This window comes from Schistocerca cancellata, chromosome 4 (genome assembly GCF_023864275.1).
Source record: "Schistocerca cancellata isolate TAMUIC-IGC-003103 chromosome 4, iqSchCanc2.1, whole genome shotgun sequence".
Classification (NCBI taxonomy): Eukaryota; Metazoa; Arthropoda; class Insecta; order Orthoptera; family Acrididae; genus Schistocerca; species Schistocerca cancellata.
In genome coordinates this window covers 775,619,694-775,643,913 of record NC_064629.1, presented here as the reverse complement: position 1 = coordinate 775,643,913, position 24,220 = coordinate 775,619,694, and the positions used below count along the sequence as shown (strand labels likewise).

Below are 24,220 nucleotides of genomic sequence, written 5' to 3'. Positions count from 1 at the left end.
ATCTGCCACCTTTAGCCTATTCATGGTTACTAACACACTACCAGAACAGTACATTCATGCAGAACATGCTGTTTCCTTAGTGTGCAAGGGCCTGGTGGACAGTCCAGCCCTGCTGTGCTATGCTGCCATATGTCCTCTGATCCCACTTCATCACATGTGCCAGTGTATGTACTGCAAGGAATAAAGTAGTTCTCATTTCCACTTGGTTGTGTGCCACCTGGCATGGCAACACGTTTCTATCCGTTTGAACTGGCCGGGTATGACACTGAATACATGAGCGTATCAGGTGTGCATGCCTTATGGATGCAGGTATCTGACCACCTGGACAGCTGCCTGCCCACTCATTCAGTGCAGCAAAGGGTCATGGGATCAGCTTCTGCTACACCACATGCCACCCATGCATCGTGCACTAGGTGTGTTCCACCACGGCTACCACATCATCATCATCATCATCATCATCATCATCATCATCATCATCATCACAGCCTGAAGAAGTTGACTGTGAGTGGTACTTTTATTAGTATAGGGCTACATGAAGAATGCTGATCCACAAAAAAGGAAGAAGATCCAAGAAAATATATCTTAAAATTTAGCTTTATTTACAGCTTAATAGATGTATTAGATGAAACATGAATAAGCGTGTTTCTACATCTGAAAGATGATGTCTATTCAACAAAATTCCTTGCCAGTCGCGTAAGAGTGGCACTAGAAATGGGACTATATGGATTCAAATCAGGTTTGCTTTAAATACTTGCTGTAATGGCCTTGAGTGTTAGTTACCTTTGAAATTGGTCGTGGTGAGTTGACATTAGTGAAAAATGCCTTTAAGGTGACAAATATGCCACTATCAGCACCTCATTGACTTTGAACAATATTTTGTAATAGGGCTACGAGAAGTTGGGCGTTCCTTCTGGGATACTGCAGAAAGACTTGGCAGCACTGTAGCCATTGCACGGTTGCAGACAGTGGTAGGTAGTCACGAGAATGTGCAATTGAAAGAAGACTGGTCTACGGACAGGCATGGGGCAATGCCGAGAGAGAAGACCATTGCATTCGATGTATGGCTCTGGCGCAACATATAGCATCTGCAGCAACAATTTCAGCAGCAGTTGGCACCACAGTGACACAGGAAACTGTTACAAACTGGTTACTTGAAAGACAGCTCTGAGCCAGGCACCCTTTGGCATGCATTCCACTCCTCAAACCACCAGCATTTGGAACTTCAGTGGTGTCAAGTGACAGCTCACTGGAGGGCAGGATGGAGGTCTGTTGTATTTACTGGTGAAAGCTGGTTCAGCCTTGGTGCCAGTGATGACCGTTGTGTTGGTCAAAAGTAAGGCAGTTGACGGCCTGCAACCAACCTGTCTGCATGTTACACACATTGGAACTACACCTTGAGTTCTGATCTGACTGTCGGAGCACTCTCATGGTTAGCCCACGCATCCTGACTGCAAAACTACAATCATTTTTTAGTGTTTTGATTTTTTTCTGTCAGTGTATCTGTGATGGAACAGGAAGGATTTTGTGAACTGTGATTTATTAATTAAAACTTCCTGGCTGAATTGCCGTGCTCCATATATAAAACTTCTTCTCCTTCCTGACGTTTCATTGCCTACTGCGGGCAACATCTTCTGAGGTGAGTCAGCAACTGGCTGCTAGGCGCTGGAGGTCCTGCTTATATAGAGCGCTTAGATGGCACCACCACTCACCGAGTGCTTTTGACTTTAAAACTATCTCTGGCTAGTGCCATCTCTCTCGATTACAGGTAATCGATTGTCACTTCGTTAGTACAAAGTCAACCACCATATCTTGTCTAGTTTTAATCCTCCTCCTTTTCTATTAAAATTATTTTCATGGTATGGGGGCCCAGATTTCAGTCACAGTCTGGTACACAATTTTAATCTACAACATAATTTCAGCTCCCTAATTTGTTTACTTGGGTATTTTACTTATTTATTATTTTTTCTTTTAATTTTTAGTCTTAGTACCACTTTGCCTTTTCTTAACAAGAAGGCCAGTCAAAATTTAATGTTCCATCAACAGTAAATGTATTACTGGCAGCGCAATATCTTAGTTGGAAGAGGGCAGAAAATGAAAATTTGTCATGATCTTGTACAATATTGGCATCCACACAAAGTGAGCAATGGATAGAAAAATGAAATCAGGTAGTCTAGCTGGAAATTTTGGCCCCTTTCTTTTTGAATTAACCCCTGAATGTGTAGAAACTCCCCTCCATACCCACAGTAGAACTATGACAGAGAGAAGTAAGAATAGCGGAACACGCTTTCGCCTATCTACCAATCACATCTGAATGACAAAGTTCACTGAATTTTTCTGCACACAGGTTACTGAGTATTGTTGCATGAGTTGTGGGTGAAACATTAGAATTAGTGGTTACGTGCAAAAGACTTGAACTTGTTTCTTTGACAGTTAATCTGTGCTGCCTGATCATTTAACTTTAGAAGTTGTACAAACTTAACTATTGGTAAGTAGGCTCAATTATATGAAATAAAAAGTAAACAAAATCTTAAGATAATATTTACCTTTCCCTGAGATCCACAGCTCTGCCAATAATTATCAGAGCCATCCACAAGATGACGTGCGCATGCCTCTCTTGAAGATACTTTCAGAGTCTTTATACAATGAGCCCAATCCTGAACAAGGCCAGGGTTTAAAATTTCATCACGATGATAATATTTACCAGGTTTTCCAGCAAATATTGGAGCACTCCCTGCATATGAAACACAAATATTTATGCATTGACTTTTTATTGAAGCAGACAAAATGTAATCACAGAAAAACTAGAAAGTTAGTGAAAGTGGCTGTTTTCTGTTTAACTGCTGGTAGTCAGCAATCGGATATGAGGACAGTCAAACGTAAATACACTGGAACATTCCTGAACATGAATAATCACAGAAAATGTCTACATGGAAAAAGTGGCAGGATACTATGCCTGTCAGTGCTGATGCTACAGCCAATATACATTTTATTTAAGAATAATTTTAAGAAAATGATTTTTAATCTCCATTTCAATATTGCAGACAATGATTAACTACAACAAACATCAAATCCTAGAGTACTACATTGAGTTCTCAGATGATTTCCAAAATACAAGGTTAAAATCTGTTGCATACCTTCAGAAAATTTCAAAATGGTCAAAGCACTGGAATGTAGACTTTACCTATGGTGAGTTATACAGTTTTATTGCACTCTAAAAATATAAGTGGAAATGCATTGCTTGAAATAAACTGCAGTACACAAAAGCACGAAACATTTAGCTCACATTCACCCCAAACAATTTCATTTTTTAAAATGGTTGATCTGATTATCTTCTTGGTAGATTTTTTTCAGTCATGCTAGCTGAATGCTGGAAGAGTTTATAAGTATAGCAAGAATTTGCATCTGAATTATATAGTTAAATACAATGATCTTCAAGTCACTATTAAATGATTAAAAATGGACCACTCATAATAAAAGTGAAGTGCTGAGCACATAAAAAATGATGACTCATACCCTTTTTAACATAACATAACTGCCTGCCCCAATTTAGCTTTTAGTTTTATGATTTCATTTTTCTTCTTTGATCCACTGGTATTCCATTATCATGAACTGCAATGCCCTGCCCCCCGACAAACCCTATACTGTTTTCCTCTGTGCATTCCTGTCCCACATCTGATACATCCATCATTGCAAATTAGTTAGAATTCCACAATCCCCTTCCATGAACATCTGGGTGCAATTTGTCATGTCTGTGACAATTAACTCATATTGTTACAAATGAAATATGGTCGGTTATTTTATGATACATACTCTATACAGACCCTCTACAAGCCAAATTCCACTAATGAAATATCACTGTCAGTACCAACCAGGTTCATAGATGCAATTGAAGAAATGGCGATGACCTCTCTTTGTGAAGAAACAATTTTCACAATAATTAAAATGTTCACAAGTCTTGCACTTGTAACGATGGCCAGTGATCGGAAAAGCTCGGCAGTTATCACATGATACAGTTGGGTGGCTGCTTGAAACAACTTCCATCTCTGATATAACACCCGTCCAGTCGCTTTGTTGTGGAAAGTCAACACTGATTTCTCTTCCATTACTACTAACACCTGTAAACCAAAGTTAAATTAAATTATGCCAAATGATATATAATTATGTAGTAATATTATTTCCAGCTCTCGGGAAAAAAATTGTTTTTCAAAAGTAGACATTTGTTGGGGAAGAAATGTTAAGTTAACTCTATAGATAAGTCCTCTCTCCTTGCTTATGAAAACAGTATTTCCACAAATATAATGAACACTTGCGAACAGAAAACTGAAAAAAGTTAATAAAATTTTTGCTTCAGCCATATTTCAATTCAACATCTCTCATTCGTTTTGTTCTTTGACAAGAATGGCACTCCTTGTAGCAGCACATTTTGTTTCTTCATGTCAATAGCTTTTTCTTTTAAGTACAGCGGCAGTCACATATAATAAAATATGAGAATGTTCTGCCACATGAGCCAAATTTTTGATGAGCTACCGAATGCCTCTTGTAGTTATGAGCAGCTAACTTATCATCCTTTATTGATACAAAAGAAAACAGTTAACACAGAAAATGATGTAATCACGTAGGATATCATATTTTATCACCAGCTGACCATTTCTCAAGTGCCTTGGACTGTGCAATTGAGACACGCAAATCCCAGTAGTCCGCAGCTCACGGTCATGCGGTAGCCTTCTCGCTTCCTGCGCCCGGGTTCGATTCCCGGCGGGGTCAGGGATTTTCTCTACCTCGTGATGACTGGGTGTTGTGTGATGTCCTTAGGTTAGTTAGGTTTAAGTAGGTCGAAGTTCTAGGGGACTGATGACCATAGACGTTAAGTCCCATAGTGCTCAGAGCCATTTGAAGCAAATCCCAGTTTTTTTTTTTTTTTTTTTTTTTTTTTTTTTTTTTTTTTTTAAGTAATTGACAGATATCATTATTATTTTCATACCACTTCCACCTATAACAATTTTTTAATTTCAAAAGACATCTATTCAAATAATAGCATATCCTTCTCCACAGATACGCTGCAGAAAGCTTAAAATACTAACAATGCCTCAAGTGAATGTACACTCCTGGAAATGGAAAAAAGAACACATTGACACCGGTGTGTCAGACCCACCATACTTGCTCCAGACACTGCGAGAGGGCTGTACAAGCAATGATCACACGCACGGCACAGCGGACACACCAGGAACCGCGGTGTTGGCCGTCGAATGGCGCTAGCTGCGCAGCATTTGTGCACCGCCGCCGTCAGTGTCAGCCAGTTTGCCGTGGCGTACGGAGCTCCGTCGCAGTCTTTAACACTGGTAGCATGCCGCGACAGCGTGGACGTGAACCATATGTGCAGTTGACGGACTTTGAGCGAGGGCGTATAGTGGGCATGCGGGAGGCCGGGTGGACGTACCGCCGAATTGCTCAACACGTGGGGCGTGAGGTCTCCACAGTACATCGATGTTGTCGCCAGTGGTCGGCAGAAGGTGCACGTGCCCGTCGACCTGGGACCGGACCGCAGCGACGCACGGATGCACGCCAAGACCGTAGGATCCTACGCAGTGCCGTGGGGGACCGCACCGCCACGTCCCAGCAAATTAGGGACACTGTTGCTCCTGGGGTATCGGCGAGGACCATTCGCAACCGTCTCCATGAAGCTGGGCTACGGTCCCGCACACCGTTAGGCCGTCTTCCGCTCACGCCCCAACATCGTGCAGCCCGCCTCCAGTGGTGTCACGACAGGCGTGAATGGAGGGACGAATGGAGACGTGTCGTCTTCAGCGATGCGAGTCGCTTCTGCCTTGGTGCCAATGATGGTCGTATGCGTGTTTGGCGCCGATGCAGGTGAGCGCCACAATCAGGACTGCATACGACCGAGGCACACAGGGCCAACATCCGGCATCATGGTGTGGGGAGCGATCTCCTACACTGGCCGTACACCACTGGTGATCGTCGAGGGGACACTGAATAGTGCACGGTACATCCAAACCGTCATCGAACCCATCGTTCTACCATTCCTAGACCGGCAAGGGAACTTGCTGTTCCAACAGGACAATGCACGTCCGCATGTATCCCGTGCCACCCAACGTGCTCTAGAAGGTGTAAGTCAACTACCCTGGCCAGCAAGATCTCCGGATCTGTCCCCCATTGAGCATGTTTGGGACTGGATGAAGCGTCGTCTCACGCGGTCTGCACGTCCAGCACGAACGCTGGTCCAACTGAGGCGCCAGGTGGAAATGGCATGGCAAGCCGTTCCACAGGACTACATCCAGCATCTGTACGTCCGTCTCCATGGGAGAATAGCAGCCTGCATTGCTGCAAAAGGTGGATATATACTGTACTAGTGCCGACATTGTGCATGCTCTGTTGCCTGTGTCTATGTGCCTGTGGTTCTGTCAGTGTGATCATGTGATGTATCTGACCCCAGGAATGTGTCAATAAAGTTTCCCCTTCCTGGGACAATGAATTCACGGTGTTCTTATTTCAATTTCCAGGAGTGTATATTTGTACCACATCCACATAATATTTATTGCCTACGGATAAATAAAGAAATAATGAAAATATGTTTTATACAACAATGTCAACCATGAAGATTTTAAGAGAAATGCTATCTTTCATAGGTACAACACTTGAAACAGCACATTACTCAATACACAGCAAAGAAAAAGAACTAACAAGGAAAGGTACATGAGCCGTATAGGTGTTAAATTTTACAGCAGACTGCCATTCTACATCAGAAAATTTCAAGATGAAAACAAATTTAAAGCACAAAATAAAAATTTCTACTTGAACAATGTTTTTACATGGTAAGTGACTACGTTGGCCAATATGATTTTTCTATTATGTTTATATTACACATCTGATGTAAAACTTTTACTGAATCAATGTCACGTATAAAAGGATTTGCTGGTTAAGGGAAACAAAGGTATAGGGTTATGGAAAACTGATTATCAATTTGTAATAACAGAAGCATATACATGTATATAAATTTGAATTACTATGTATGGATGACTGTAGTATCTTGTGTGTATTACTTTATGTACACACCTGTATTTGTATGTTCCAATTGCCTTGTAATACAAAATTTACATGTACATTTGGACCATGTCCATACAACATTTGTTACCTACAGATAGATAGAGAAATAAAGAAATTTAAAAAAAATCACCATTTTACTTCATTTTTCAAATTAAATTCTTTTTTTAAAAATATTCTCAGTTTTGTGTATGTTTCTTCCAGAATTGTGGTATGTAGATTATAAAAGTTTATCTTCTTCAATTTCATTTGCACTTTCTATTATGAGTCAACTACTGATACAAATGAGTAAGCAAGGAAGCCAAATCTATGTAATCAATATGGCAAATCCAGGAGCTATCAGACACAGTTTGGCTAATGGAAAGTGTTTATAATGACATGTAGAATGAAAAGAGTGATAATGCAATGGAATTTCTCTGTTCTGTAAATACTGAATCAAAACGAGGATATAAATATGTAGCAGAGGTAATTGAAGAATTTTATAGAAAGATGTTAGCTGTGTCTTACAATCATTTAAAACAAATTCAAAGCCATGGACCATAAATCATTCTACAAATACTCTAATGTAACTGAATTTCATTTATGATGTATATTTTCAGACTGAAGCGATGCATAAAAATGTGTATCATGGCATCAATTCAAACCCGGGTCTCCTGCTTACTAGGCAGATGCACTAGCCACTATGCCACTCAGGGGCAGTGGTTTTGCAGAACTGCACAAATTACCCTAGCATGCCTCCGTCCTCAGTCAAAATTCCCATTCACGCTTCAGCCCACTCAGCATTTCCCCTAAACTCAAACAGCACTGCAGAGGCTTTCCAACTGTATAGGAATAGCACCTCAGAATCAAATGAAGTTGGGGTCCTCCCTGAAACCGGGGCATAGGTATTTAATCAAATGAAACTATATGGTATAGTATATCTGTAAACTCAAGAGTGAGCAGTGCTTTTGGTGGGGGAAGTGGCCTTTCCCAGAAGAATCCTGCCACTTGCGTACAGGGGCACCCAAAATCAGTTTCCCGTTACCTGTCTAGCGCTGTAGATCGGCATGCAGTGACATACCTCGATTCTGTTCATGCGATCTCAGTTGCCAGCCAGTCAGTTAACTTTGTACACTTACTGATATACTTCGCTATGCGGAAGTGATGGATAATCGCCCTACATTGCAACAAAATGTGCAGTATCCAAGGAGAGGAGGTATGTGTGGAGTGTTCAATCATTGTTCAATCATCTCTATTGTTATTACAGCATTTGTTAAAGAGGCAACACAAAAAGAACTGTTGGCTACTATTACCAGTCACAATCAAAGGGCTGAAATTTATGCAAACATCAGCCTCACCACAACAGGATGCATAAGAAAGGAACATGAAAATAAACAACAAGAAGCATTTAAATGTATTCTGTCAATAAATCTCTACATCAGTTACTATTCACCTGATTCTAGGACATATTGCTTAAAAACATGTATGCAATAGCTATCCTAAACACTGCTGATATTTTCCTTTGAAACATGTACACCAATTCTGGACTTCTATGTGCAAAGCTTGACATACGAGGTGCCTTCACATATTAATTTTTATTTCTTGATAAGAGCTTTATTTGTTAATTTACAGCAATGTTATCCTCTTCAAAATGTTGCCCATTACATACTATACATTTATGCCAGCGCTTTTTCCAATTCCTGAAACACTTTTTGAAATGTTTCTCTGGGATAGTTTCTAGCTGTCTTAACTCTCTGTTTTTAATCTCATTTATGCTTGTTAAACTGTTGTCCTTAAAGGACAAATGTTTATACCCCCTGTAAGCCATGTTTTACTCATGGCAAACTCACCAAAAGCAATATTTAACATGTGTAAAAATTTGATACGCTTCATTCCATTCTTATAACAAAATTTAATACAGATCCTTTAATCTATTTATATTCAGAACAAATAATTGTTGATACTACTGAAATATATGTAACCTTTTTGACAGCTGACAATAGACTAAATACCCAATATGTATAACATTGTACAGATACTTTTTAGACATGTTTATGAAGACAGTGAAAAGAAAGGTAGTGCGAATTGGACTAATACAACATGCAAAATTATAAATTTCTCATTTCTTTTTAAACAATCTTCATGTTGCAAGAATTGTTACATTTAAATGCAACCCTTCAAAGAAAACTGCTACCTTTTAGTAGAAACACAAAGTAAGAAGATGCCCAAAATTCTACAGATTGATTACACTACATGGGGTTCACTTTACAAACAGCAGTACAGGAACACACATTCAGGCAAACAGACATTCAGTTCTATGTTTGTAGTAGAATCCTGACTTCCGTTTCTATGTCAATATTATTTATTCTATAATTATGCGTCTCGGAAGAAGCTATTGTCTTTTCTATTCCTTATGGTCTTAACGCATTTATCTAAAAATAAATGCTGCCGGAATGTATCTGTACACGGCGTCACCACAGATTAAAGCACGTGCCACAACAGGTTCGGTGCTATGTTGTGAAACAGCTTGCAGAAGTGCCTTGCAGTGTAGCTGGGTAGGCAGAGTCGGGACTCTGCTTGCTCGCTCTTGAGCTTACTGGAAGACTATATCAGTGAACCCCACTCCAGAGTTCCTCATTTTGTTTGATGCTGAGGTGCTATTCCAATACAGTTGGAGAGCTTTTGCAATGCTGTTTGAGTTTTGGGGGCTGAGGCATGAATGTGAATTTGGACTGAGAAGGGAAGTGTACTAGAGCAGTTAATGCAGCCGTGCAAAGCCACCAGGTTTGAATCCTGGCCTTGGTACACATTGTCATTCATCGTTTCAGTCTGTATATATACTCCACAGATGTTTGAGACTTGAAAAGGTCTCTGAAACCATACAGTTTCATTTGAATTTCACTTGTGATAAAATAACAAGAGAAGTGAAATACAAGTTTTAATGCATTAAAAAACAGAGAATAAGTTATGGATACTGACTTGTGACAATTCCAACTGATCCATGAGTCACTGACCCCCATTTATACTTTGGAGTCCTGACAGACTGCTTGACTTTAACTCTATCCCCAACTTTCACTGGTGGAGGTGGAGATAGGAATGGAAGAAATCCTATAAGTTCCACGTGTATAAAACGAACCCAGTATGGGCTTCCCATATTTTGCCAATCAACCTGAAACAGAAACACAGGTAATGTAGTAAACTTCACTGATGACAAAATATTTTCTGAATAAAAATGAGAATTAGTGTTCACTATCATGAGTGCATGAACTTCATGTGTGTCAACACAAAACAAAACAAACAAGTAATTGTCCTCTTCTCATTTATATTGCAAACAAATAATTATTTTAAGGGTGGTGTTATTGATGATGAATGTGTATTTCTACTTTTTCTCACAAACTGCTGACAGCCAGTACACAAGCTGACAAATTCAAGCTGTGTACTGGACCAGGAATTGGACTTTCCTGAACAGTGGTCAAGTCTGAAAAGCTGAAGAGAATGACTGGCACAGCTGAAGTTCTCAGTGCAGATTGTGAATCATGCCTGGATAGCTCAGTAAATAATAGCACTGCCTGTAACGAGTGAGGATCCATGTTCAAGTTAATGGTCCAGCACAAAACTTCAACCTGTCAGCTGTCAGCATGCCCATCTGCCATGCAGTTTTCATGTGTCGGGAAGTTTTCACGGCAGGGAGATTCATTCTGGAACAGAGAAGCTGCTGCTGCTGCTGATTTACTGGCAAGACTGCAAAGTTGAAATCTGGCTACAGGTTAACTAACACCAGTCACTAGGCCACAGATCCTTTGCATGGAGACTGTAGAGTGGATTTGGTTTTGGTGTTTAGAATTTGACACCAAGGACAGTAGTACCCATACTCAACTGACACATTGTAACACAGATCATACCTTTACAAAGAAAATAGAAGCACTATAAATTATACTAATATTCACAAGAAATTTTATATCTGTAGGAACATATCAATCATAAAGCTGGTGCCAATAGGAAAGTGAAGTGATACCTCTCTCTCATCAAAAAGCCAAAAAATAAACAGTTCTTCATGTAAAGAATGTGGAAAAGAAATGATGAAATGTATTTCGTGTATCAAGTGCAACTACTGGTTACAGGAAAGTGCACAAAAGTGAACCCAAAATTCATCTTAGATGATTTTCCATTGACATACGATGTCTGTTTACATTTCAAAATGGCTGAGCTTGTAAGTACAGTGGATTCACAAACAGAAATTATTAATTTACTACAAAATGCTGCCGAGGCATTAAAACTGAAATGCTGACTGTAAATAAAGAAAATTACAGATTAATATGAGAAAGACTGTCGTGTGTGTGAAATCCACCAGTCAAAGATACAAGACTGCAACAATACGTGAGTGCACACAAACTTTAATGACAATAACATATCCAGTGTTTCCAATGATATCACGATAAATACAACAAGTCATAAATCTGTAGATAAATAGAAATGGAAGTTGATGAAATACAGCAATGAAAATACAAGAGCACAGATTTGCAACGAAATAAAAATGGATTTCTAATAATTACCAACTTGCTGTAGAAAAATATTGCTGTCCCCAACTGCAAAATTGATGTGCGACCAGGAATTAGAACACAACAACTTGACATTCATTTTAAAAATATAGGAAATGCAAAACAAGTGACCACACAACCAGATTCTGAACCCAAACATAATTACAGAGGTGTCTTTGTACATGTTAGAACAAATCTGTCAAGGACCAGCAGCAGTGAAGAAGTTGTTACTAACCAGGCAAGAAACATGATTCATTCAGCAAGAAGTGTCTATGAATAATCCAAGTTCATAGTCAGAGAATCCTAAAAGGTCAGTGAGTGATAAATACATCTCCAAGACAAACCATGCCATCAATGAACAATATGATCATCTTCAGGTAGTTTTCACAGGTGCAAACAATTTCTTCATGCAGATTGTCTAGGAAAGGATGGCATGCATTTAATTAGATTGGGGTCTGCAACATTCAGCAGAAGGTTTACACAGCAGAAACAAAGGAAACTAATATGCTCTAATGGGAGTGAAAAATCAGATGTTCCAGCTGAAAAAGCCAAATGTAAGTATCAACCAAAAAATGAAGCACTACAGAATATGCTTCCAGAACAAGTCAGCAAAAGGAAATTACATAAAAGTACTATATTGGAATACACGGGAAATTGGTAACAAGAAACAAAGGAGATTGCTTACAAATCACTTCTGTGACCCATCCTAGAATATTGCTCAAGTGTGTGGGACCTGTACCAAATAGGACTAGCAGGGGATATTGAACATGTAGAGACAAGGGTACCATGAATGGTCACAGGTTTGTTTGACCAATAGGAGAGTGTCACTAATATGTTGAAAGAACTGAACTGGCAGATTCTTGAAGACAGAAGGAAACCATCTGTGAAAGTCTACTAACAAAGTTTCAAGAACTGGGCTTAAATGATGACTCTACAAATATACTACAACCCACTAAATATTGTCCCTGTAGGGATCATCAGGATAAGATTTAAATTAATTACAGCACACACAGAGGCATTTAAACAATGGGGAAAACACACACCATACCTGAATGGAATAGGAAAAAGCCTCATAAGTAGTACAGTGGGATGTACCCTCTGTCATACACTTTACAGTGATTCACAAAGTATCAATGTGCACGAGCTTGAAAGTGTAGAATATACATATGTACTGTACTTCACTATGCACCATGTCTGCTCTGGGATAGAAAGACGTTTAATACCAGATAACAGTCTGAGTCTTCATACTGCAGAAAATGAAGAGAAAGAGGTGGAGTTGTTATTTTTGTTAAGAACTATGTCAAGTGTAATTCAACCGATATAAACAACTTTTGTTTAGAGCATCATTTTGAAGCATGTGCCATTGACCTGACTGTAAATAATTCTGCCTTGTTAATTGCTGCAATATATGGGGCACCTTCAGGGATTCTTAGCTTCTTTTTGAAGCAGTTTGACACACTTTTACTGCACCCATTTAAAATGTACAAGAGATATTATAGTACTTGGAGATTTAAATATCAATTTCCTAACACACAGTAATGGGAAGATGAACCTGGAGAATTTGATGTAAATATACAACCTCGTCTCAATGCTCAATTTTCCAACCAGAATAACTCCAAATTCAAGTGCCCTAATTGACAAAATTTTTGTAGACCAAGGGAAAGTGGCCAATATAATTATTGGTAAAATACTGAATGATCTCTCTGACTATGATAAGAGACTTACCATTAATAATGTGAATATCTGTCAGAATAAAACCGAGTCTCAATGGAAGGTAGTCAGACCCATTAATGAAGAACCAACCACGTGTTTAAATCACATCTTCAAGATGGAAACTGGAGACACTTCTATTGTGAAGTAGGTGTCAATTTCAGATATAATCTGTTTAGCAATGAAATTGCAGCACTATTTGAAGATTTCTTAAAAAAAAAAAAAAAAATAGTTAAAGGAATTGACCCAAAGAACAACAAAAAAAAACCATGGGTAACAAAGGGAAGGATATCTTGCAAACAGCAACAAGAATTGTACATTACAGTGAGAAATTCAGGAAACCCTACCCAAACAAATCATTATAAAAAGTACTGTAAAATAGTAAGTGAAGTAATCGGTCAAAAGTTTATATTTAGCTCCAAAATTAACCAACCCTGTAATAAAATCAAAATAGTCTGGAACGTGGTAAAGGGGTGAGATAGGTGCCGTCTATGCCAGTAAAACCACAGACATTGTCTCAAACATTGATGATAAAACACATAAGCAAGCCCAAGATAATTTCAGAAATCTTCAATGACCATTTCTTAAGCACTGCTGAGAAAATAGGTTGCATTGGCTCCTTAGAAAGAGCCGTGAAAGTACTGAAACACCATTTTCCTACTTCTGTAATTGAGAGAAGCATGTCCTCCATAACTAGAAATTAAGTAAAGAAAAACATTCTCTCTTTAAAAAGCAAAGAATCATCAGGTGTAGATAACATGACTAGTAAACTTCTAAAAGTCTGCTCAGACAAATTATTCAAAGTTTTGGCTCACATATTAATGCTTTTATGTATCAGGATGTCTTCCCAGATGGAATGGACCTTCCTAAGGTGAAGCTGCTTCTCAAATGAGAGATACAACATAAGCCACAAATTACTGTCTCATCTCTCTTTTGGCCAGATTCATAAAAGTCCTTGTGAAAATACTGCATTGCAGAATTGTGAGGCACATCAAAAACTTTGACATCATCGGTGAAAAACAGTTTGGTTTCCGAAAAGGCCTGTACACAACTGAGGCTGTATTCTCTTGCACAAATGATGTTCTGTTTGGGAGTGGAACAGGGAGAGAAGATGCTAGTTGTGGTACGAGGTACCCTCCGCCACGCACCATATGGTGGATTGCGGAGTATGTATGTGGATGTAGATGTAGATGTAGATGTTGGAATCGCTACACCAAAAAGTGAAGCCAGTTAGTATATTCTGTGATCTTTCTAAAGCTTTTGACAATGTGAATCATAAAATACTTCTCAACAAAGCACGCCACTATGGCATCAGATGGGCAGTGGGAAACTGGCTAAAACCTATCTCTACGACAGGAAGCTACCTCTTGATCTGCTGCTGTTTCTAATATATGACCAACCTCTGTTACACAAAACACTCAAGTTCACTATGTCTGCTGATGGTACTAGCACTGTGATAAACAAGAAACACGCCACCAAGCTGGAGCAGGAGAGAGGTGTCCCACCAACTCTCAGGCAGTGAACAAGACAAAATAGCCCTGCCTTACAGGGATGAACAGAAACTACCTTTGCTGGTAAAATATAACACCAGATCAGCCACTTTGGCATCGTCTCCTAGCACCAGAGGTATCTTGTCAGGAAGATTAAGATGCTGCCTCAAAGCAGCCAAACTAGAGCAGTCTATGAGAAAATGGGCCCCTGTCAGGCAGGCTCCGCATCGGCAGTAAGGGGGATCCTCACATCAGAGAATGTAGCCATGCGTCAGCCGAGCACGGGCAATGTGGAGTCGGCAGATGATGGTGAATTCCCTGCAAGAAGCATGCAGGGAAGGCTGCCACATGATCGTAGTCTCCTTAATTGTCCTGAGTTTGTTTGGTGAGATCAGGGCAGACCATTCTGAGTTCCTGACTTCCAGCAGTCAATGGCGCATAAACGACTGAAGGTCCTCTGATTCTGGGACCCCCATTTTCCTAGCTTGATGGAAGTCACCCCCAAGATACTGGATAGCCATAACCAGTGGGTGAGGAGAGTAGCACTGGTCTGTAGGCTGAAGGCTGCTAAGGGTGTCACTGCAGATTAGGATACTCTTGCCAGTGCAAGAACAAACTTGGCTAAGGGCTAATTTAATGGCTGTCAATTCAGAAGTGAACACACTGCAGTCATTGGGCAGAGAGTGGAGTTCAGTGCACCATACATGTGTGTATGCAAAGCCTATTTGTCTGTTGACTGTTGAATTATTGGTAAATACCACTTCCAAACACGGGTAAGTCTCAAGGATAGCCAGAAACATATGGCAAAAAATTGTGGGGTTAACGGAATCTTTTGGACAAAAGGACACTTCGAGACAAATCTGAGGTTAGGGCATAAGCCGAGGGGGCAGATGCGATGTCTCCCTGACCAGAGGCAACAGTGGAAGCAGTTGGAGTTCCAAACAGAGACACTGGAAGCAGGCAGCAATTGTAAATCCAGTTCTGGGTTGCTGTTGTGGGACATGGAGTTCCTTCCAGAGAAAAGGACATGGTAGCTGGGATGTACAGGGTTGCTACAAACATGTATAGTGTAATTCAGCAGCTGTTGTTGGCACCTGATAGGTAATGGAGGGACTCCAGCCTTGACTAGTAGGCTGTTCACAGAGCTAGTTTGGAAGGCTGATGACGATGACGATGACGATGATGATGATGATGATGATGATGATGATTATGATTATATGTTTACGAGACTAAACTACTGGGTCATCAGTCCCATCTTATCATGAGAGAAACATGTAACATGGTAAAAAAAGAAGAAGAAGAAAAAGAAGAAAATGGAGATTTGGCTGCTCACACTATATAAGTAAGTCAAACAGTTTAAAAGGGCGTGGCAGTAGTTGTAGCATCATACATAAAATAAAAGAGATAACCCAGGCAGAACCCTGCACAAGGGAGTCTAAAGGCACAACAAGGTGAGAGGGGAAGCAAGTAACCTGCGGTCGCTTGGTGAGTAACCTGCTACAGGGGGAGGCTCTCACACTAACAACCAACCCTAACTCTGGAAGTGGAAGAGTATTATAGGTTAGAGTAAAATCTGCTCTCCCTCAGGAAATGCATTACTTTAGCAGTGACCATCATGTCACCCACAAGCATCTAAGGTGGTTAGGCAGGCAAGCTGAGTGTGTGCCACAGATCGGCCAGCAGGGCACACTCAACAAGAATGTGCACTATCGTCAGTAGACTACCGCAGTTGCAGTGAGGAGAATCCTCCCAATGCAGAAAGAACTCATAGGTGAGTCTCATGTGACCGATGCATAGTTGGCACAGCACAATGGCATGTTTCCAAGAGGCCTGGAAAGATGTATGCCACACCTTAGTGGACCCTTTAATTGATCTCAACTTGTTTTGTGACATAACAGCCTAACATTCCAATTCCCATAGTATCAAAATGTTACGTAGAAGTCATAATCTTGAGTCTGGATCCGGTATCCTAGCATCAAGTTGATCTCCTGTAGTTCTGTCTTTAGCTAGATGGCCGGCGAGTTCATTTCTTGAAATGCCTATGTTGCTCAGTGTGCAGATGAAGGTCACCGTCTTTCCAGAGCTGTAGAGGTCAGCCAGTACGTCCTGGATGTTGGCAACCAAACAATTTTTGGGATAGCCTTTTAGGCAACTAATGGAATAGCTATAGATCAGAAAGTTCATCGTGGCCTGGGATTTGATGAACAGCAAAGCCTGAGGGATGGCAACCAACTCTGCAGTGTATAAACTGCAAGCACTTGGCAACAGTGCCTCTCATGTCCCCTTGCATGAGTAAAACTGTAACCAACCTTGTTGTTGACTTTCGATCCACCTGTGTAGATGCATACCGAATTAGAATAATCATGGGGGATTTAAAGAAAAAGGTATTGGAGAAGGGTAGGATCAGTATCCTTCTTGGGACCACAAAAGAGTTTCATCCATATTGCAGGACAGGGTACAGCCCATGGGGGATGTCAAAAGGGAGCTCTAGGAACACAGACTAATAGAGGCAACTGGAGGTCCTTCAGTAGAATATCACATTGGCTCCCAGCTGATCTTCCCAGTTTTGGGTGATGCACAATCAGTCTGAACTGCTGGTTGTGGAACAGAGTTGAGTGTCATGGGTGGGTAGGTATCTGACAGATAGTGACTGTGTAACTTGTCAGATACTGCTGTCACCTAACCCGCAGTGGTGGGACACCAACTTCCGCAAAGAGGCTGTCAACATGGCTCGTACTGAGGGCCCCATTGCCAACCACATGCCTGTGTGGTGAACAGGGTCCAACAGACTCAGTATGAATGGTGCATAGTCCAAGCAGGATAAAATTAGTGCTTTATAAAATCTCAGAAGAACTGTGCAGTCTGTGTCCCACAAGGAGTGACTATGAAAATGGAGAGCATTCAGCTTCTTCATGCAAGTTACCCTGAGCTGGTAGACATGCGGCAGCCAAGTTAACTTGTGGTCAAATAAACTACCTAAGAATTGTAAAGTTTCAATGACTTCAAGTAACTGGTCATCAAGATATATTTCTGAGTGCATGTGCACAGTCTGGGGTCGACAAAAATGCATAACTCATGATTTTTCAGTGGAATATTGATAGCCTTGATTCGGGGCCCAGTCCTGGGCTCTCCAGACACCCACCTGAAATTGAACTTAGTGGTGTGCAGTGATGCAGAAGCACAGTACAGACAAAGATCATTCATGTATAGTGACGGAGAGATTGGGGGGGGGGGGGGGGGGGGCACAGCATTTACGATACCACTGATGACAGCAAATAGAGTTATGCTCAGAACCGACCCCAGAGGACTCCAGTTTCCCGAACATATTGGTTACTAAGAGACAAACTTATATGGACCACAAAGAAATTTGAGAGATAAGAAATTCTGGATAAAAATGGGTAAACTGAAACCCCACTCATGCTGTGTAGAGAGGATGTGATGTCACCAGGTGGTATGGTACGACTTCTGTAGATCAAAGAACACAGCAATCAGATATTGGTGATGCACAAACACACTGTACATTGCAGATGCCAAATGATCCAGGTTATCTGTGATGGGCCAGAAAGCCCAAAAGCCTGAGAGCTGCTTTGGAATCACAATATATGCCCTCTGGCATTGAGGCACCAACAAAGATGGTGGTTGGTCATTCGTTCGAATAGCTTACACAGTCGATTCGTTAGAGAGATTGGTTCATAGTTAGTTAGTGGGTCCTTTCCTGGTTTCAGGACAGGAATAATTATACCTCCCTGCCATTGAGAGAGAAATACTCCCTCCCGCAGATGTGATTAAAAAGCCCGAGGATATGTTTCATGCCATCAGCACTATGATGTTTGAAAATTTTGTTGTGGATCTTGGACCTCACACTGTTGACTGGGATCCAGTATCCACAATGCCGAGGGTGATGCTGAAGCATTTGCAACACTCCCATAATCAAGGTGAGACAGAGTCAGGGCTTAATAGAGCCAAAAAAAGAGTAGAGCAATCTGCATCACATCTATGTTACTGAGGCAACAAAGTGTATTGAGGTATCGTCACCACCTTTGCTTAAGTTGGCAAAGGTGGAAAGCCACATCAGTCGGGAATCAAAGGCTAGTCCCAAAAAGTGGTGTCTCTCAACTACAAGAAGTAATTGATCGTCCAGGTAAAGCTCTGGGTGTGGGTGGGTAGTGTGATGGTGACATAAGTGCATGACGCAAGTCTTTGCGGCTGAAAACCAAAAGCAAGACCACACCACTGCTAGACCACTAATGGCCACCAGAAAGAGGAGGACACTTAGCACAAAATCCTGCTGGACCCTGCTCTCTTGGATATGGGAAGGTACCAAGTGAAGCAACCACTTGAACCCAAAACATATAGTGTCACAAGAAGTTCTTGAGAAAAATTAGGAGTGGACTTCGGAGACCCTACTCACGTAATGTCACCACATCATGTTGTAAGCCTTCTGCAGGTCGAAAAAGACAGCAATATGGTGATGACAATGTGCAAGGGCCATCCGAATGATGGACTCCAGGTGAACCGAATTATCAGCGGCACAGCGGCCTTTGAGAAAACCGCCCCTGAGGTGCAGCCAAAAGGCCCCAAGACTCAAGGAGCCAACGTAGCCACTTGCTCAGCATACGTTTGAGCAACTTACAGAGAATGTCAATATGGCTGATTGGGCAATAACTGTCCACCTCAAGGCAGTTCTTACCAGGTTTCAGTAGCGGAACTATCACACTTTTTCAGCACTGAGATGGAAACTGTCTCTCACTTCAGATCTGATTAAAGAGAGTAAGGATGTGATGCTGACAATCCACTGAGTGATGTTTCAGAATTTGGTTGTGGATGTGATGTGGCCCTCAAGCCACATCAGGGCAATAGTGCTAGGGCACTGTAGAGTTCCCATTCACCGAATGGAGTATTATGTGGCTCCAGGGAGTGGGTAGTAAAAGATAACCAGATTTGATTCACCTGTTGTTTTAAGAGCTGAAAGGTGGGGTGATAGTTCTCAGACGCACATGCGCGAGCAAAATGCTTAGCAAAATGATCGGTGATAGAATTTGTATTTTTTGCCCATACCAGTGAAGCAGAGGTACATGATCCAATGGTGGATACATACTGTTCCCAGGATTCTTGCTTTTGTCATTTTATGAGGTAATGGACATGGGCATGGAGCCATTTAAAAGCAGAAAAGTGCTCCAGTAAAGGGTGCCGCTTATGTCGTTGGAGAGCCAATGGCCTCAGCGATCTCTGGGGTCCACCTAGGTACCGTCTTCTCATGGGGAGATCCCAAGGAAGAGAAGAAGGCCTGGTTGGCTGCCAAAAGAATGGCTGCCATTTTATGCTGAACAGCCGCACTGATACTGCCTTGTGACAGGAGCTAAGAATGACAGCAGAGGTGAACCCATCCCAGTCAGCATTACAGAGAACCCATAGGGGCAGGTGTCCAGGGGAGCAATGCTGAGGAAGTGACAGGAAGACTGGGAAATGTTCACTACCACACAGGTCATCGTGAATCCTCCAGTTGATAGATGGTAGAAGACCATGGCTGTAAATGGAGAGATCAGCGGCAGAATAAGTTTGGTGTGCCACACTTTTGGCATGAGAGTTCAAGAGGCATAGACTGAGCTGTGCCAGTACATCCTCAGACATAACATTATCTACATTTACATACATACTCTGCAAGCCACCATACGGTATGTGGCGAAGGGTACCCTGTATTACTACTTGTCATTTCCTCTTCTGTTCTACTCACAAATAGAGCAAGGGAAGAACAACTGTCTGTATGCCTCCATATGAGCCCTAATTTCTTGAATATTATCTTTATAGTCCTTTCGCGCGATGTATGTTGGCGGCAGTAAAATTGTTCAACAGTCAGCTTCAAATTCTGGTTCTCTAAATTTTCTCACTAATGTTTCTCAAAAGAATGTCGCCCTCTCTCCAGAGATTCCGATTTGAGTTCCTGAAGCATCTCTGTAACACACATGTGTTGTTTGAACCTACTGGTAGCAAATCTAGCAGCTCACTTCTGAATTGCCTCGATGTCTTCCTTCAGTCCAACCCGGTACCGATCCCAAACATTTGAGCAGTACTCAAGAATAGGTTGCACCAGGGTCCTATATGTGGTCTCCTTTACAGGTGAACCACTCTTTCCTAAAATTCTCCCAATAAATCAAAGTTGACCATTTGCCTTCCCTACCACAGTCTTCACATGCTTGTTCCATTTCATACTGCATTGCAACGTTACGCCCAGATATTTAAACGACTTGACTGTCAAGCAGGACACTAGTAATATTGTAACCAAACATTACAGGTTTGTTCTTCCTACTCATCCACATTTACTTATATTTTTTCACATTTAGAGATAGCTGCATTTCATCACACCAACTGAAAACTTTGTCTAAGTCATACTGTATCTTCCTACAATACTCGACTTCAACACCTTACCATACACCACGGCGTCATCATCAAACAGCAGCAGATTGCTGCCCACCAAATCATTTATGTATACAGAGAACAACAGTCATCCTATCACACTTCCCTGGGGCACTCCTGACAATGTCAAATGCTTCTACATCTACATCTACATGGATACTCTGCAAATAACATTTAAGTGCCTGACAGAGGGTTCACCAAACCTCCTTCACAATTCTCTATTATTCCAATCTAATATACTGCGCGGAAAGAACGAACACCTATATATTTCCGTATGAGCTCCAATTTCCCTTATTTTATCGTGGTGATTGTTTCTCCCTACAAAATATTTTCGCTTTCGGAGGAGAAAGATGGTGATTGCAATTTCATGAGAAGATTCCGTCGCAACGAAAAATGCCTTTCTTTTAATGATGTCCAGCCCAAATCCTGTATCATTTCTGTGAAACTCTCTCCCATATTTTGCGATAATACAAAATGTACTGCCCTTCTTTGAACTTTTTCGATGTACTCCATCAGTCCTATCTGGTAAGGATCCCACATCATGCAGCAGTGTGGCAATCTACAAATATGGAATTTGCCTGTTGCCCTTCATCCATAGTTCTCAGTATATCATGAGAGAAAAAGGTAAGCTGAGTTTCACATGAATGATGCTTCCTAAAACCATGCTGATTCATGGACGTAAGCTTCTCAGTCTCAAGAATATTTGTTATATTCAACCTGAGAATATGTTCAAGGATTCTGCAGCAAACAGAAATCAGAGATACTGGTCTGTAATTTTGTGGGTCTGTTTTCCTACCTTTCTTATATACGGGAGTAACCTGTGCTTTTTCCCAATCACTTGGAACTTTGTGCTGGGCAAGAGATACATGATAAATGCAAGCTAAATAAGGGGCCGCCAATGCAGAAGAGTACACCTTGTAAAAGCGAACTGAGATTCCGTCTCAGCCTGGTGATTTATTTGTTTCCAAATCTTTCAAATGTTTCTCTGTGCCAGGAGTGCATATTTCTATGTCGTCCATACGGGAGTCTGACCGATGGTCAAATGACAATATTTTTGTATTATTCTGCTATGTAAACAATTTCTTTAATGTGAAATTTAAAACTTAGGCTTTTGTTTTGCTATCAGCAACTGCCACAACAGACTGGTCAACAAGAGACTGAATGGAAGCTTTAGACCTGCTTAGTGATTTTACACATGACCCAAATTTTCTCAGGTACTCTGCCAGATCTTTTGATAAGGTGTGACAGTGGTAGTTGTTGTATGCTTCATGACCAGATCTTTTCATAGACACACAAATCTCTGCTAACCTTCACTGGTCATGATTTGTGCACCACCTTTTAAACCTAGAGGGCAACTGCCTCTGCTTCCTCAGCATTAACCAAATTTTGTTATTAAAGCATGGTGGGTCTTTTCCATCCTTTATCCACCTACTATGCATGAAACCCTCCAGACCACAATTTACAATGTGCTTAAACTTTGCCCATAGTTCTTCTATATCCAGCTTACTGGAACTAAGTGATACCAATTCACTGTCTATGTGAGACGTTAATAACTGCTTATCTACTCTATCTGGCAGAAACACCCCTCTAGCGTTCTTGACTGATTTATTAGCTTTTGTAATCATAGTTGCTATATGGCATCATGATCGCTAATCCCCATTTCGATACTTACATTGATGATAAGGTCCGGCTTATTTGTAGTTACGAGGTCTAAGATATCTCCACTGTGTGTGGGCTGCCGAGCCAGCTCCTCACAACATACGCACTACTGACCACAGACTATTTTTGAATGACTATAGAACTGCCACAGCAGAATCATGTGGCTGGTAAAAACATCTAACAACTAACTTGGTTTCACATACAACTGTTATACGCGACCAGATAACTTCACTGTCACACTCAACATCGACCTCAATATTTTTGTCAACTGCAGTGAACACTCCTCCCCCTATGGTCTCTAATCTGTCTTTCCTCTATACATTCCATGACTCGCTAAATACTCAGAGCTTTCCACCCCATGTTTCAGCCAGCTCTCAGTCCCAAGAATAATTTGAGCATCAGAACTTTCCTGGAGGGCAGTAAATTTGGAAACTCTATTAACAATATTTTTAACAGTCTACTGATAAAATTGTGACAAGCAAAGTGACTTTATTTTGAATGCCATTTGACTTCTCTTGCTGTGAATCGACTGGCGAGTGTTCATTAGGTTCATTAGAGCACCTCAAACTACCGCCTAGCCTGACCTATCAAGCGGAGTCCTACAAATCCCCACACAATAACGCAGGTCTAGATATCTGCAACCAAGGCCATCACAGAGTCAACGAAGTCTTTGGTTGAGACTCTCCACTCAGCTCCAAACCAAAGAACCCTGATTAACTCTGGAAATGATGCTGCATATTGCAAGCTCTGCTTGCACCCTGTGCTTTAGGCCAGCAGTTTTCACAATCTCTGCCAGCAGCCTGTACAAACTGAGGATCATCTCAGAACCCATGCAACAAGCATCGTTCGTGCTGATGCGAGCCACAACAGATGACTGCACCCTGCACACTTGATAGCCACAGGGAAGACTGCCACCACATCTCAGGATGAGGCCCCCCGGCAGATGTACCAATTGCACATATTGGCTTTCTTTCCAGCCCTGAATGCTACCTCCATAAGGGGCTCCACAAAGGCCTAATTTTGGAGCTCCCAATAACCACTAAACTCATTTCCCTGTGTGCCTGCTTGAACTCTGCTGAACGGCGGCCACCTGTCCACTCATAGAGTGAATGGACAAGTCCAGGTGGCCAGTCTCTACAATGGTACTCCACCTCGAGCGATGCAAACTCATTACCACCCACCACTCATCCTGCTGTGATGGCAGATACCCCGCTTAGGGTGCACTAGGAGGTGCCTTGGAAGCAGAGCCCATGGGCAAAACAAGTGACACCTGAGGTATCCCAAGCAGTTCGCCAGATTCTCTGCCGCTGCTATATCCCGAGGAAGCAGCCTGAAGGTGACTGACCATAGCCAACAGCAAGTTCAGATGTT

General features: G+C 41.4%; 1 protein-coding gene across 1 annotated transcript in view; it reads right to left on the bottom strand.

Moving 5' to 3' along the window:
* The window catches only part of LOC126184598 (E3 ubiquitin-protein ligase HERC2), an 812,863-nt gene that overhangs the window by 316,677 nt on the left and 471,966 nt on the right, over nt 1–24,220 (bottom strand). The window contains exons 47-49 of the mRNA XM_049927039.1: nt 10,018–10,207; nt 3,870–4,115; nt 2,544–2,731 (exon numbers count right to left, since the gene is read on the bottom strand). Coding sequence (XP_049782996.1) covers nt 2,544–2,731; nt 3,870–4,115; nt 10,018–10,207 — 624 coding nt within the window. The remainder of the gene's footprint in view (nt 1–2,543; nt 2,732–3,869; nt 4,116–10,017; nt 10,208–24,220) is intronic.